This window comes from Channa argus, chromosome 1, assembly GCF_033026475.1.
Source record: "Channa argus isolate prfri chromosome 1, Channa argus male v1.0, whole genome shotgun sequence".
NCBI classification, from domain to species: Eukaryota; Metazoa; Chordata; class Actinopteri; order Anabantiformes; family Channidae; genus Channa; species Channa argus.
Genome location: NC_090197.1, coordinates 29,693,664 through 29,710,414, shown reverse-complemented (window position 1 = coordinate 29,710,414; position 16,751 = coordinate 29,693,664). Strand labels below are relative to the sequence as shown.

Below are 16,751 nucleotides of genomic sequence, written 5' to 3'. Positions count from 1 at the left end.
TGCGATTAAATAATTGATACCCACATAATAATTAAATGCACACATTTGACCACTGCTTCAACGAGAGTGTCCTGATAAAGACAAGCAAATGATGCCTGTGGTAATTAAAAACATTTTTTTAAGTTGAAAGAATGTAATTTTACCCCTGGAGAGTTCGAATTACGCAAATCCATTCATTTAAAACTGGCCGTATGAGGAAGGTGCCTGGCAGGGGGGCACATGTGCACACTGGGATTCATTACTCAGTTGTAGGTCTAACTGAAATGGGATCTACCTGCATATGAGCAACATGTTAATAGAAGATGTGAAAAGACTCCCTGCTGTTAGGAACTAGTCTCAGGTTCTTGAGACACAGACGTGTAAAAGCCCCCCGACTGCTCCTACAATGCAGCGAGACAATATGAAGCAAAGACAAGCAAAACTCTCACTCTTTGTGGTGCTTTGCTGCTTTATTGTGGTCATCTATACCGTTTTAAGTTGCCTTCTTGTCCTTTTGAGTCTCTCTGTTTTATAACTGTGTTATAATCTTGTGTCTCTCGCAATTATTTTGTGTCCTTCCATCACCATTTGACATTCCTTTAGGTCACTTGGTCACCTGTAGTTTAGTAACTTTATTACTTTTATTACTCACTTTATTACAATTTTAAGGTTATTTCTGTTTCTTTTTGTGGTTGTTTTGTGTCTTTTTATGACCATTTTGTGTCTCCCTCTGCTCATTTTGCATCCTTTTGTGTCCATTGTGCATCTGTTTGCAGTCATGTGTATGTCTTTGTGTCTTTTTATGATCATTTTACATCTCTTTATGCTTGTTTTGCAACTATACTTTTGCCTCCCTTATAGTCATTTTGCTTCTCTGTGGCCGTTTTGCATCTCTTTGCATCTTTGTGGGGTTATGTTCTCTCTCTTTGTAGCTGGTTTGCAACTATTTACTACCATACCTTGTGCATCTCTTTGTCATTTTGAATCTTTTTGAGGCCATTTTGTGTCTCTTTGCAATTCTTTTTGAATTACTCTGTAGATGTTTTGCATCCTGTTGTGCTTGTGTCGCTTTCAGTGGCATCAGTAACACATCTTTGGATGTGATCCACAAAGAGGTCGTTCGTAGTTTCAGTTTAAGTGGAATGACTTTTGACTGTCTTGTCTCTGCTTCATGGCTGGTGATGAAATGACTTGAAAGACGAGAGACAGACAAAGACGGAGATATGAAAAAGGGGAAAAAGAAGAGACAGAAGGAGAATGAGACAAAGAATAGAGACACACAGAGACAATAAGGAGGATGTTATTCCTGCATCATTACTTCAACACTCTCGTCTCGTCGTCTTTATTATTCTCGCTCTCTCATCTTTTGCTTCTATTATTCATCCTCTCTTCCAGTCTCTATCATTAGTTTTTATCTCTTTCTCTCTCCCTTTCTGTTGTTCAGACACTCAGACAAATGAGCCATGAAATATTCGCCATCAAGACACAGAGTTTCAGTGTGTGTGTGCTGTGGGGGGTTGGGGTGTGTGTGGGTGGCAGCGTACACACGTGCATGTGTCTGTTCATTCTGACTTTGGCTCTGAAGTCTGTGAGGTTTACTAGCCACTCTGGAAGGTAGCCCACCTGTGTTCGATCAGATTTTTTTATGATCCAAGAAATAATTTGGCAGCCATGAAATCAAATTGGCTCCTATAATTTGTGAATTCACTGGCTGCTGCACGGCTGGCCAACCAAGGAGAAAGGATGTTACATGGTGATCTCAGCCAAAACTCTCACAAGCTGTAGCAATCTGATGGTTGAAATGGAATAAGTCAGATTTATAACATACCAGAGTTGCCAAAGGACAGATAATGTAGAATTTCTAAAAAACATTTTCATTTAAATCATCCAAGTCTAACTATCAGTGTTGAAAAAAAGAGTGAAGCAATGTTTTATTTATTCCCTAAAGAAGATTCTGGATTAATTAAAGTGGACATTTCCTCATAAAGAACTGATTACTTAAAACCTAGAAAATTATAGTTATTGCTTTATTTGTTATTCTAAATATTTTCCTCAATGTAAATGTTAATTTGTACTGTGTCAAGTAAATGGTCTGCACTCAAAGCACTTTACACTGCTTCTTATTCACCCATTCACACTCCGATGGGGGAGCTGGCCAACTGTCACCGGGAGCAACAAAGTTGGGGTTCAGTGTCTTGCTCAAGGATTGAACCATCAACTGTGAGATTGGTGGACAACTGCTCTACTATCCTGTGCCACAGTCGCTCCAGTAGAATAACTGATTCTGGGTTAAGGAAATAATGGTGACACTGGATTTTAGAGGCCCTGTATTTATCAGGTAATTTCCTTAAATCTCTCTTAAACAAACTTAAAAAGTTCAAATTTACTGCACCTGTAAATTATTGTTAAGAAAAACCTACATAGGGGAGAAAGTGTTAAATACAGTATCTGCTACAACTTATGATAAAAAGAAATCAGAATAAAGACGTTCGTCTGGTATCCAAGTATCCAAGTAATTTACATCTACTAAAAATAACACCTAATTGTTAAGGAACGTTTGAGGAAAATTGTCTGGAAATTAGTTGTAAAACACTGTTGTTTTTACTGTTACTGACAATAATGTCATTAGTGGTTTGGATGTGACTCACAATTATGTCCTAAACAAATTTGGGCCAGTTTTAACCTCTTTTGACCTGCAAATGATCAAATTAATGCTAACTCGGATATTGCTGCCAATTAGTGGCTGCTACAGACTCATTGATATTGTTCTAATTACCTGGTTCCCGTCGAAGGTCAATCAAAGTCCAAATGAAAATGACGCACTACCTCATCAACATTATTGTGTTAACTAGTTCTAATTAGGCAGAAACTGAAGGAATGAAACACTGGACTGAAGTGGACTGAACTGGACTGAAACTTAGGAAAGCAGATTAACAAATGTCCAAACCACTGTAGGAGAACAGCCTAAAACAACCACCAGATGGAAAATGAGTTTACAGCACAGCTCAACACACGCCGTTTTGACACATTTTGTATACTTTGGAGAAAAGTCTGCGTTAGGGCCATGTTCACTCTCTAATATCTTTAGATTCCAGCCCACATTCATATTCATCTTCAAGCCATGAGACGCTTCCTTACATTGTGAGCAACATACACCTTTTCATGACCCTTAAAATGCCTTGTTTCATGTTTTACTGGGCTCTTCTTTTTTGCATCTTTGATGTTGGACATCAGCTAACTGTGGAAGAAAAATGATTCTGGTTCCAAACATCTTTCTGATTGCCATGAAAATTGCGAGAGGGGTGTCATTTTCAGCCACCAGCTGTGCAAGTTCTGCAAAAATGTCTCCTTTTGTTGCCATGTCATTGTGATAATTATGTGGATGTCAAGTCAGCGCTGGTAGTGAGTGGAGTAAATAAGAGAGATTCTGCCCCACAGAGCAGCGTACATGTATGTTTTGCACATGTCGTCTAAATGCTGTGTTATACCGAGTTGGCACAATGAGAGGAAGAAAAGAACATTAATTAAAACTTTTGAGCATTCATACATTGTTTTAAATATGACTACCTCTAGTTCTACTTCCATAATCTAACTAAATAAACAGAAATATACCCATCTGGCCAAATTTACAAAACCTATTGCTTAATGATTGGCTAAATGCATTTCCTTACAGGCAGCTCTGCCAGGCCAGGCTAGCCATGTACAGCAGAAAGAACCAAGCAGTGTGATCATGCTGCTTCACCAAACATCCAGGCACCTCAGTTACAACTGGAATAAAGATAAAGTGGTTAAATAATATGTAAATTGAAACAACTTGTCACTGAACGTGTGATCATTTTGGTGTATATATATATATATATATATATATATATATAGCTCAAACCAAGAAAAAAGCAGATAATAAAATGATAAATCTGCATATAAATCTGCAGAACCTAGACATCAAAAGTCATTTTTCAGCCAAAGTTGACCCAGGTTGCTCACCTTACAGAGTCATTTGATACTAATAAACACTCTCAGGGTTCCAACTTCATTTGGTTTTTTTTATACAAGCCTGCCTCTAAGGCCCCCTGTTGCTTCAGTGCTGGTGTCCGATACAGACTCCAACAACAAAAAAAACATGAAGTCCAGAGAAAACATCACTTCAGCTTGGAGCACACGGGCAGCTCAGGGCTGCTCAGCCTTAATAGTGTAGCTTTTTAACTAGTGCTGCTGTTGCTGGGCCAAAGCAGCAGCAGCAGCAGCATGAGGCTCAGCCTGTTTTTCCTGCAGTCCCTCAGTGCACAACTCTGGCTCTACAGCACGCTTTGACTCTGACAACATGTTAAAAAATGTGAAGTAATCCAGGAGGTCCCCTGCTAACCGAGATGCACCAACAGCTGAGTGAGCAGGAGTGCATGCCCCAGGGCCGAAGACATGAGAAGTAGCCAGACTCCAGCTCTTCTGCTGTACCATCCGCTGACATAGGATCCCATCAGAGGTTGAACTAAGCTACTTACCTATAGTGATAAACACAGAGTTAGCATCATAAAAATCGGCAGTCTACCCTATCCTCTGCTTTCTCCTTCACTTGCTTTTGCTGTGGTGGTTCATATCTAAAGTAGTGTAATGGTTATAGCCCTCAGTGACAACAGTAATTAAATTGTTGAAATGTTACATATTTTCAGTTATTATGACTTTGCACATACCTAAAATAATGAATTAGAAATTCTTTTTGCCTGTTTGGTCATAGGGGTAACTGTGGTAGCCAGATTTCTAATGGTATGAAAAACCCGTAAATATATTTATACTGCACATTCTAGGCATTAATGGGGTCATAATTTTGATTTATTGCTTACTCGATTTTTTCTTTTTTTTTTTGTATTTAAATTACAAACGGATCCTTTATATAATTGTTTTCTTTTCTGCCTCAAATTGATCAAATGTGAAATCTCTGAATTACTTTATTTATTCATTTCTTTTTTGAATTGTTTACAAAGCAAATTATAATATTTATTATATATAATATGTATAATTATTATATATAATATATATTTAAACCAGACAGAATCCAGCTTGACTGGAAGACTGGAATTGCAACTCCCACAAACAAATCCTTAGAAATATGTTTTTTATTTTTGCAAAGTTGACAACAATATGGGCTTTTCAGTCCATATTCTGCACTGGAGTATGACTGAATTACCAAATATTTTCTAGTACATCATGTTATTTCCTTTTTTGTAATCTTCTCATCTTTAGAAAATGTATTTTCAGTCTTTATGCTCATCTGAGAGTAGGAAGGGCCATTCTGTTCCTGACCCATATCAGATTTCCAGTAAAGGAACGACCAACTAACAGACCGTGCAATGTACTCATTACTTCAACCCATACAGAGAAATTAAAGAAAGATTTAATTAAAAAAAGTTGGGGGCAAAGAAATCTGCTGTAGGTTCAGGTCTAAGACTGTTAATAATAATAATAATAATAATAATAATAATAATAATAATACAAATCTATAGTGGCCCTGAGAGGTCAACACACTGCCACAAAAGACAGATCAAGAAAATTCAGAAAACACAACCTCATTCAGAAACTAAATATGCCATGGGAAAAATAAAGCAATTTGAACATCAAACAATTATATTAATATTATTTTCTAACACCAGCACAATTCATCACCCCACAAAAAACATAAGCCCTTACAAATCTACATTTATAATTGAAACAATGGTTTTTATGATTACAAATGAAGATTTGGATTCATTGTTTGCTATTGGTTTTTTGAAAAATATTTTAATGTTCTCCACAATAATCACATCATGACTTATTTTTGCCAAATTGTGCCCTAATTTGTTCCTATTTAGTTGCGTTTTCTGCATTAATTATATTTTTTTCAGTTGTGCCCGTGTTGTCAAATAGCTTAAGCCATTTACTGAATTTAGTTGAATTTTTCTATATTTGTGTGTATTTTTTAAGACCAGGTGTTGAGCCCTCAGGGCCACCGTATAATACAAGAAGAAAGGTTTATTTCTGTGTTTTCTGGTCTACCATATTGTGGAAGTCTGGATGTTTTTACAAGAAATTAAAAAACTTCTATTTCCTTTTAAAAGACAAAAATAGTCTACATGTCTAATAATATAAGTTCCTTTTATCTTTGATTTTATAGTTAAGTGGTTCATGAGGTGGTAGTGGGAAGGTCAACCACTTGTTTTTTTTCCTTTCAATTAGAAGAATGCTCTTATTCTGATTGTATGATGGATGCTGGCCACTAAATGCACGTGGGCATGTGCGCATGCACACACACACACTCACTCACACACACACACACACACACACACACACACACACACACACACACAAACATACACACACACACACACACTTCCTTTTAATTTGAATTTTTATTGCCCCATAAGGAATTTTTTGTTTGCTTCTAGATAGGATTTATGATAAAATACATCTAAATAAAAAACAATTAAACAACACAATAAAACAACCAATTATAACTGTATGTTATATACAGACAGAAAAACAAACCTCAGCACCAACAGCTCCATATAGTCCTATAAAAAGATTATTATGAATGGAAAATATGATGGTCTTGCACAGATGAAAAGCTGCGTCATTTTGTCTGCAAATTAAGCATTTACACTTCAGCAGGGATAAAGTAATTGCATATTGTTCTAGTGTTGAGTTTTGGCATTCTGAGATGTTACCCAGAGGGCTCACACAGCCCTCCAAGGGGCTGACTGGGGCAGTCGGGAGCGGCATCAGCTTTCCCTGCCATATGCTTCTTAAAGGTTGAGTCAGTTTTTCCTACAGAACAACACAAACCTTCCTGGCTACTATGCACTGAGGTCTCCAATCTTCTTTTTTTTAAATAGCTAAAGGCTGTTGAGACAAGCTGCAAAAGTATTGGCTGTTGGAGGAATGAAACAAGGTGTGTACACCTACAGACTGCACGTTTGATTGTGTTTTTCTTAACCCAGTTGTAATTAACAATATACTGTACTTGTGCACTAATTCTGGCATTTTTACGGTAGGATTAAGAAAAGGCTTGGACTTACTTTGTAAAGTATCACAGTGATAAATATTTCACACCATGGGGTCAACAAAGGGATCAACAAAATGGTCATAATTTTCTCTTTTTTAGAAAAGATTAAAAATGACCTAAGTTGATTCTTAAACATGATAGAACCTCTATCCATATACTGGATGCAGTCAGTCATTAGTGTTAAGAAAGTACAAGCTTGGAGAATTAACACAACCCTGAGGGAGATGGAGGGAAGGAGATCTGTCAGTAAGAAAGTCATTTACAGCAGCTGCTCGGCGAGCGTGCAAGGCTAGAAAAAAAAGAGTGCAGAGGAGCTTGACTTCACAAGTCTTCACACTTCAGACTTATCAAGCCAGTTATAAGACATCGAAAATCAAATTAGTTACAGCCGACAGCTTTGTTTCAGCAGAAGTAATACATTTCAAGATACTGAGTGCAGCCAGTCATCCAAAAATGCAGATTATTTGATGTTTTTTTCTTCCCCTTTTATCGTTTTATTCCCCCCTCAGTCTCAAATAAAAACATAAAGCGGCAGAGTCAGAATGAGATACCCAGTTTGGCTAATTAGATGTTACCAACAACAACGTAACACCAAACTCTACAGCTCAAAAATAGCTTTGAGCTTCTTTTGAGGCAGCAACACCGTTTATGACTTGATGTACTTTGGTCTTGACGATTGATCGGAAGAAGTTGGACCAAGTCTGTTCCAGTCTAGGTCAGTCCGTGCTGACAGAACAATGTGCCGACTAGTTGTCATCTAAATCTGTTCTGTTGCAGGAACACAAAGTGGGTTATCGTGGACTTTGCAAGTTTGTCTACAGCCAGAACTTCCAATTATTACACACCGTCGTTCAGTTGATTGTCAAAACTTAACATCAGTCAAAAGGTGTCAGAGACTAAAAAACAATCAGTGCAAGTTAGTGGAAATTTTTTTTAGGTGCGACCTTTCAGTCTTTGTAGGTTTTACCGTCTTCCCTGCTTTTAGTTCCTGAACATGGAATGTAGCAGCCGGACTGAGTCTACGTTGAGACCAATGTAGAGCCACAAGCTTTTTGGTAGCTCAGTGTTGTGTTTTTAAATTTCTTTTAAAGCTTTTCTGTCACCTACTGGTGATTTATGGGTTGAGTAACAAAAAACCTTGCATCCGTTTATTAATATTTATGATCGCTGGTAATGTTTGGTTTTCCAGAGATTTCATTTCCTCTTTTCATTCTGGCAAGTAGCTTCACATGGGACTGACATCATGCAATAGAATCTGTGTAACAGGTGACCTGTGGCAGACTAGGCAACAGCAATCGTTTTAAGCTTTCTGTTTCCTGAGGAAAATTGGACTGATAAATTCCTGGTTCGCAATGTGTTTCAGGCTGTATGACACCAATGTGAAGCATGCCGCACTGTGCAAATGACACCTAATAAAGCACTACAGTGTAAAGAACCAATAAAACAAACGAAAACATGAGACAGCATGAGATCCCAATATTAATCTGTGTTGCTGTTTTAAAGCTGCAAATCAAAACACAAATTTTGGCCACAGACAGTTAAAGTCAATTATATAATTTTTAGCATCTGAGAAACGATACTAACTAAATAAATTACTGTACTGATGTGCTGTCCAAACATATCAGAATTTGCCTCTTCTGTTGAGCCATCACGGGAAATTGTGTAATTGAGAAGCTGTTCCTAAATAAAATTTTGGATACCCATATAAACATTACTGTTTTCTTTAAATATAAATTATTCAAAAATTACACAAAGAGCCAGATTTCACATCATGACTCAATGTTCTGTGGTTGCAGGTTGCGGCAGAGGTCACATTGTGATTCTTCTTTTGCCTTTGGCTGCAAAAGTCACATTAGTGGACTTGTCTCTAAGTGACCTATGAACACTGTTTAAAGAAAGACAACTCAAGACTTCTCTCATGCTGCTCAAACTACCACAGACTGACAACAGTGTAAAGTGACCTGTACTCAGATGTCGCTAGAAATATTTCTTAAACCTGACTGGACCTCCCATGGTCACATTCATGTCTAAATCAACCAAAGTTCCAATAACTTTTTTCATTATAACCATTTACTCCATTTTCTGCTTAACATTTAATTTCTTAGTTTCAGTTCAGGTTTACAAATGTGAAAAATCCCAATTTACCAGCATCAACTTCATATAGTCAAAAAGGCCAAAGATTCTATTTGCAACAGAATAAAAAGCGATAAATATTCACATTTGAGAAAAGTGATTAATTATCAGTTTGACATTAACCTGAGAGCATTAAATTTAATTTACAACATCTCATCTGTAGTGTAAATATGATTTAATTGGAAACAAATCTATCTATAGCCTGAAGTTTTTATGATGATCCTGCTGAGCTCCTTTTTAGTGCATGTTTTCCAGAATAAAATGTGGTGGTAAACACTGAGCTTACATTGGCTTGCGTCTTAAAACATTCATTCACACTATGAATCAAGCACTTTGCACAAACTTACGCACAGCTAAACTTTAACAAAAAGGAACAAGAACAACAAGACAATAAATCTTTAATTTTGCTGGGATACAGTTTACCAAAAGCTTCTAAAGCATAATGTGTTTTAATCTGAACAGCAATTTCCAAGACATCCAGCAGCCAAGTTTAATGGACACAGAAACCCATCTTTAGCGGGCTAATGCAACCCAACAACATCTTTAATGACATAATGCAAACGAATGCTGTCTTTCATTAAATAATGCAAATGTAGTGTTTCGTTCTGTAATAGAATAATGTAACATAAATTCGTTACTTAATGGAATTATGGTAGCTCCAGTAATCACTTGTCTGATGAGCTAATGCTGACTGAAGGAGGAGATCCCTATGGTAATGGCCGAGGACGGAGGCTGCTCTGGGACCAGGAGGGATTAAACAAGGTTGTCTGCGTTTCTCCTTTGCTTTTGTCACCAGCTTTTCGTTTGTCTCCATCTGTCCTCTGTCACATTCTTAGTCCTGCTCATGTTCTGTTTGTCTATGTGTCTCATGCAGTTCCTCTACCCACCTGTCTGTGTGCTAATGGCCATCGAGCTCAGGATGGTTTTCGACTGTGATTTTTTTGTAAAGAAAAGTTTGAAATTTCCAACTTATGCAAACTGTGACATACACATACACACACAAAATCACACACACAGAGCGCAGACCTCCACTGAAGGTCATGTCACAGATTGAATGTTCCCTACTTTTAAAGATAAATCAATCTTCCATTAATGGAGATGGAGTGTGTGTGCGTGTGTGTGTGTGTGTATGTGTGTGCGTGCGTGCGCACAAAAGCCTAAAAGTAACATCCTGCATTACTACATCTGTGACTGACTGTGTGGGAGTATGACACTGCTGTATTAAAAGCTATGCATGTATGGGTTTATGGAAAATTGTGTGTGTGTGTGTGCGTGTGAGTGTGTGTGAGTGTATGTGTGTGTAAAATTGTAGTGTGTAGGTGGGAGACATGAATTACAGTTAGAGCCGGTGTAGGTTCATAAAATGTTTTTATGGGGATGTATATTCATCATACTCAAGCTTTTAATTTGTTACCTGCCAAACTGTGTGTGTGCGTGCACGCTCATAGTAGTCATGTGGAGTGATGCTGTCTCTATTGCTTCCGATGGCTAATGGGCCCTTCAATCAGAGCTATCGATCAGCAATCTGAGTGTCTGAGTGAAAACTCACATAGACTGATACATGCACACACATGCACGGACACGCACACACAAACACACATTTTGTTTTCACTTTTAAAACCAGCTTTGAGACAAAGTCATGGTTTTTACAAATAAGACTGAAAGAAGCATTTCTGTTCTTGTCGGATATTTTTTCTATTAACCTATAAATAGTTGCACTCAAAAATAAGTGTGTACTCCTTAAGTTGATATTAAGGATTTTGATGGCACAATAAGACGATGATAAGACGATTTCAGCTTGCTGTTGTTTAGTCTTGAGGGTGAAGATACATCCACCTAAATATTGTAATTATGTAAGTAAACTACTTAGTTAGTTAAAATTACCACCCACGCGTTGGCTGCATGTCACTCATGCTCCAAAAAACTCATGCTCTCATTTTTTGTGTTTTTTAAGTCCACTTTCTGCTACACAGAAAGTCATCGTCCAATAAAGTTTCTACAGAAAATACAGAAATACAATAACCAAACATACATCCATCATCCAAACTGCTTAGTCTGTTCAGGGTCATGGGGGCACTAGAGCCTGTCCCACCTGTCAATGAGACTCACGTAGAGTAAATGGTAAATGGTCTGCACTTATATAGCGCTTTTCTACCTATTGGCACTCAAAGCGCTTTACACTGCTTTTTACTCACCCATTCACACTCACAATCACACACACACACACTCACACACAGATGGCGAAGCTGCTATGCAGCTGGCCAACACTCACCAGGAGCAACTAAGGGTTCAGTCTCTTGCTCAAGGACACTTCGACGTGTAACCGGAGGAGCTGGGGATCAAACCAACCATTGTGGGATTGTTGAATGATCGCTCTACCTCCTGCACCAAAGTAAAGAAAACTATTCACAATTACTCCTACAAGCAATTTAGAGTCACCAATTAACCTAACATGCAGGTTTTTGGACTGTGGGGGGAAACAAGAGTACGTGGAGGAAACCCATGCAAGCGTGAGGCAGCAGCTTTAACTGACTCCACCACTGTACTGTCCAAATAATATTATTAGTAGCCACGGTGCTACTAATGAAAACAGTCTACTGTATTTTTAAGAGTGTTGTGTGTGTGTGTTTGACATTATTAACCACATTTTCCTGGTCACACACATAACAACATTAAGATATCCTACCCATGGGTAACAATGTCTGGAGGTTGAGTCATGGCAACTGCAGTTCTTTCCACTACTTGCCATGTAGCTTCTGGTGGATGTGTGAAGTGGTCTCAATATTCCTGGGGATGGATGCAAGGGCAACCTGGAAAACGGAAGACAGGTTTTGCCTGAGAACTCCATGTGAACATAAATATCTCACACCCCTCTCAAACTATTTATATTTCCAAATTGTGTACATCGGTGAATTACAATGCACACAGTGCCACATTGAGCATGTGGCACATACGATTTAGGATCATTTGTAATACCAACTTGCCCAAGTAGCTTTGTTAGAAATTTGGACGTAGTTACGAAAGAAGCAACCTTGACTAAATTATTTCCTCAGAGCTCAAAGTTTGGGTTCTATTTAAGCTATTTTTAAAAATGATAAGCAAGCAGCTTCTCTATAATATAATTTCTTTTTAATTGTGGACATGCTTGTGTCTATTCAACAGCCCAGTTCATCTTTTCTTTTAGTTTTTTTGAAAGATTTCCAAGTCGCGGGTTTTGTTTATTTATTAAGTTTACATTTTGTTTTACTTGTAAATATTAAAGTGACTCTTAAGATCATCACAAATACGCTGTCCACATTGAGATCATTCTTTTTAATTCCATCCATCTCTGTTCCTCTCTCTGTAGGAGGACGGGGACTCCAGATTCTACTGCGAGCTGTGCGATAAACAGTATGTGAGACACCAGCAATACGACAACCATATCAACTCCTACGACCACCACCACAAGCAGGTGAGTCACACCACCTTAACAAGGCAGACAGGAGGTCTGGTTTATTCTGCCACACAACACCTAAACCCTCCTGACCAAGGTCATGGATTTATTACATCCCAGGGCCACAGCGGGCACTCCACTCTGGTTTGTGTTACATGACATAGCTCAAACTGTGGCCAACAAAATCACACCGACACATTACAAAATCCATTCTTATCACAGCTAGGAGTAAAAATCGGAGCTCTGGTGCTGATTGATTTCATGACGTGAGGACACAACAAGAAAAAAAAGACATTTTATACAGCTGTAAATTTTTTATATACATATAGACAATATACGGACCCCACTAAGCTGTGCTGAGTAAGGCACTAAATATCGTGACGAGCCTGATAGACACACTGCGGATTGTCAGAAATACCTACAAATCAAAGTGAAGGTTTGGGATAAACACAGAATGTGTGATGCGTGGATATAGATTTTTAATAATTTAATGCAACAAGCAGCACGAGGACATTAGACATGGGAACACTAACAGATTCTTTTTGCATGTGTTTTAACATTTGCAATGCTGAGCTCTCAGGGCCACCGTAGTTTGCTCCTGATTTTATTTCAGCCGATAACAGCACTGCGTCACGACAATCTGTGTTACATATGTTAAAATTTACTTATAGCAATTAGCAAAGTCATGCAGTTCACAAAATGTTTTAATAAAATATGTCCTATTCTGGGGAGACTTCTGGGGTCCGAACATGCTTGCTAAAGAGGATGTCTGCAACAATTGTGTCCATACTCACGAAGGCCTCACTCTCGTTTGGGTTGTTGCTCTCCAACACGGTGGTCAGTGCTGCTTAAGAGGCTGCTGTAGAAAAACCACATGTTCTTTGTCAATATTTTACAGTAGTAGTAAGTCAACGTTGTACAGTGTGTGGGCTGAGTTCTACTTGCTTTTATGTTGTTTGGGGGCTTTAAAAACACATTAAGTTGCTCATTAGCAGTGCACATGGGAAGAAGGCGCAGAAGAAGTGGCTGGATGGTTGTTCTCTTTAACCAGTGAGCCAATCATGGGGGGATGTGGAGTTAAAAAAAAAAAAAGGCAATGACACGTAGGCTAGGACGATGTAATTGTGTGGCATGTATTAGCCTGTCCTGGACCAGTCATGTTGTGTCTTTTTGTATGTTTTATTGTAACCAATTGTAGTGATGATGGCCGTCCATATTAAACAACTGCAAAACATGAGCTGGACCTATGTAGAAGAAGTCAAGCCTTCTAGACACTTTCTCTGGACCCTCTCATTGTTTAGAACACTCATACATACAAATGTTGTCAGTCCATTAACAGACCTCAGTTTACCTACACAGAAGAACTTGGGGTGATGGAGGGCTTAAACAGAGAGCATCTAAACAAAACATTTCAAACACAGCTGAACAAGAAGTACTGCATAAAGATATGATAAACTACTCAAGCAGTTAATTTGGGGGATTCATTTCTTTCTGCTGTTTTACTAGTTAGTATACTCATAATCTGAATTATTTTTGATAAAATGTTAAGCTCAATTGAAGCTTAGATTCATCAGAGATTGTGAATTTTCAGAACAAATCGGATTTTATTCATATGAATCTTGATATTTATGGGGATTATTTGAAAAGGCACTCTCATGAGTAGATCTATAGAACTTTTAATAATCTCTTCAGAGAAAATATTAGTGCTATCAATACAGGAAAAACAGTAATGATGACAGTTATCTAGGACAACAATCTAGGTTAAAATCAATAGTACATACTGCACTGATTACATAATAAAACAACTTATCAATAATGCACTCTCCTTGTCTAAAAAAATGCAGGGACTTGTCACAACTCTGTGATTTTTTTTTATTCTTCTCTTGCCATCTTTTTCTTTTCAGACTAATGTTAAAACAGTTTGTTCTTCCACAGTGGGATGTGGGAGAAGGCGACTCTGAGCACTTGCAGCTGTTTACAAAATTATAGGTGCTGGGAGGAATGTATTTGCTGCAATTATCATTTGTTCACTTGCAAGCGATGAAAGAGGCATAACATTTTTCACAGTTAGCTGTGTGTCAGAGTTATTAGGTTTACTTGAGGATGCAGAGCATTTAGGGCATATTGTTCAAGACTGCAACACTTGCAGGAAATGGATTTTCTAGTAATATTCTTCAGCCTGTGCACGAACACACACACAAACACACACACACAAAGAGAGCTGAGCTGTCTGTCTTCTTGGTTCTTGGTCAGTCACGCTTCCATCTTCTTTTGGAAAAGAAGCATCCACCACATCTCTAGCACTTGATGTGCTCCTGTGGCAGATGTAAAGAATCAGCCAAATAGTGCACACTTTAACCAGTGTTATGCTGCTTAAAGATGCTGTATGTGTTTGTAATTTTATACATCCTAGACTGACCACTCAAATACATTGTTAATTCCAAATTTTATGTCCTAAAGTTACAAACTTTCACTATGCGTAGGTTTAAGATACTTTTGATACTTTTGTATCAAACTAAAAATGCACCAAATCCTTAAACTGTACCAGTTCAAAAGTACTAACAACCAAGTCAGCCTCAGAAAACCAATGAAGAAGTAACTACTGTACAGTATTTCTGACTCCTCTCTACTCATTATTTCTACATCAACTGATCATAAGAATTTTGGAGTCATGGCTGTGTCACAGAAAAAGCAGAGAACAGTACTGAACTTTTCTCAGTTTACCCAGATAAAGAACTCTGACTGTTTTAAAGAATACAATGCCACGTTACTTTCCCTATCAGTGTTTCTATCAGAGCTCAATTTCTCCATACACACTATGATGTCGAGGCAGTGGTTTCAGATTGCCAGACTGCCTTTGTTCCACATTATAATAATTATAGTTTTGTGATGCTATATCTGGTTCTATTCAACACTGACATAAAGCCCACTTAAACCAAAGCTTCATATAAACACATTCCAATAAAATGCAGTTCCTTGCATTAAAACCACACATGGGGCTATGAGCCAGATGTTTGTGGAGGCGTACAGTTACACGCATTAGTGAGACAATTCAATTTAATCTGGAAAGTCTAGCTGGGGGAACAGGGTTTCTTAGGTTGTAAGGTTCTTTATACTCACCAATAGGTTGTACAGTTCTGACAAGTTATTCCAATGGCACCTATGTCATTGTTGGCTTCAATGATCTAGTGGGAAATACAGCATTCACATCACAAAAGAATCCACCAAGAAGACACACACACTAAAGTTATCTAAATGTATTTCTGTAATTGTACCTTGTACCTAATTGTACCACTACAGACCTATCGTCCCCCAAAGCTTTTCATATTCTGTGTGGTCAGTTTGTAGGTGGTGAAACAACTTATATGTCAAGTTGTCTTTACCAACAATCACCAAGTTAGTTTGCATTGCAGTCTTTTTGACACATCCATCATTTCAAGGCCAAACCACCTCCATGTGAGGGAGAAGGAGCCAGGTCACGTGATTAAATTGAAGCGTGTACTTTGTGTGGCTAGTGGTGTCTGTATTTATATGTTTGCAGCTAATTACCCCGTATACTGCTTACACCGTATGCAGCCTGAGTGCACACACGCAGTACAGTCGATCCTGCAAGGCTGCATGAAACAGTGAATGTGTGGATTCCTGACGTGTGTATTTTATTGATCTTTGCAAAACATCTTTGATACATCAGTATCTCTATAGTTATTTTAAAAGTAGTTGTGCCGGTGTTGCATTGGACCACAGTGTATTGTGAGGTTTTCTTGTCACTGTGTCCACCCCTCACACTGCATGTACACCTAAGAAATGCAGAGGCTACATTGCAAGCTTGAAAAGACACACACACACACACACACACACACACACGCACGCACAAACACACACACACACACTGCATCCGTCTTCCTTTCTCCCTGTGTCCCTCTGGGTTTTATCTGTCTGTCTATTTGGGTCTGTTTATCTATTTGCTGGTTTCTCTGCCCGCCTCTCTGCCTCTGTCCGTCTGTCTGCCTTTTGTCATCCGTCTGTCTGTGATATAAACCTACCAGTAAATTATTATTATTATTTGTGACAAACACACACACAAACAAACAGACACACACACAGTATCAGTATCTCCGGCTTGCAGACAGCTTGCAGACAGAGCTCAGTAAGTGAATTAAAAAGGTCTGGACT

At 38.2% G+C, this 16,751-nt stretch overlaps 1 protein-coding gene across 1 annotated transcript in view; it reads left to right on the top strand.

Moving 5' to 3' along the window:
• Positions 1–16,751, top strand: part of LOC137101628 (uncharacterized) — a 59,048-nt gene that overhangs the window by 27,804 nt on the left and 14,493 nt on the right. The window contains exon 2 of the mRNA XM_067480303.1: positions 12,492–12,596. Within this exon, the coding sequence (XP_067336404.1) occupies positions 12,492–12,596 (105 nt within the window). The remainder of the gene's footprint in view (positions 1–12,491; positions 12,597–16,751) is intronic.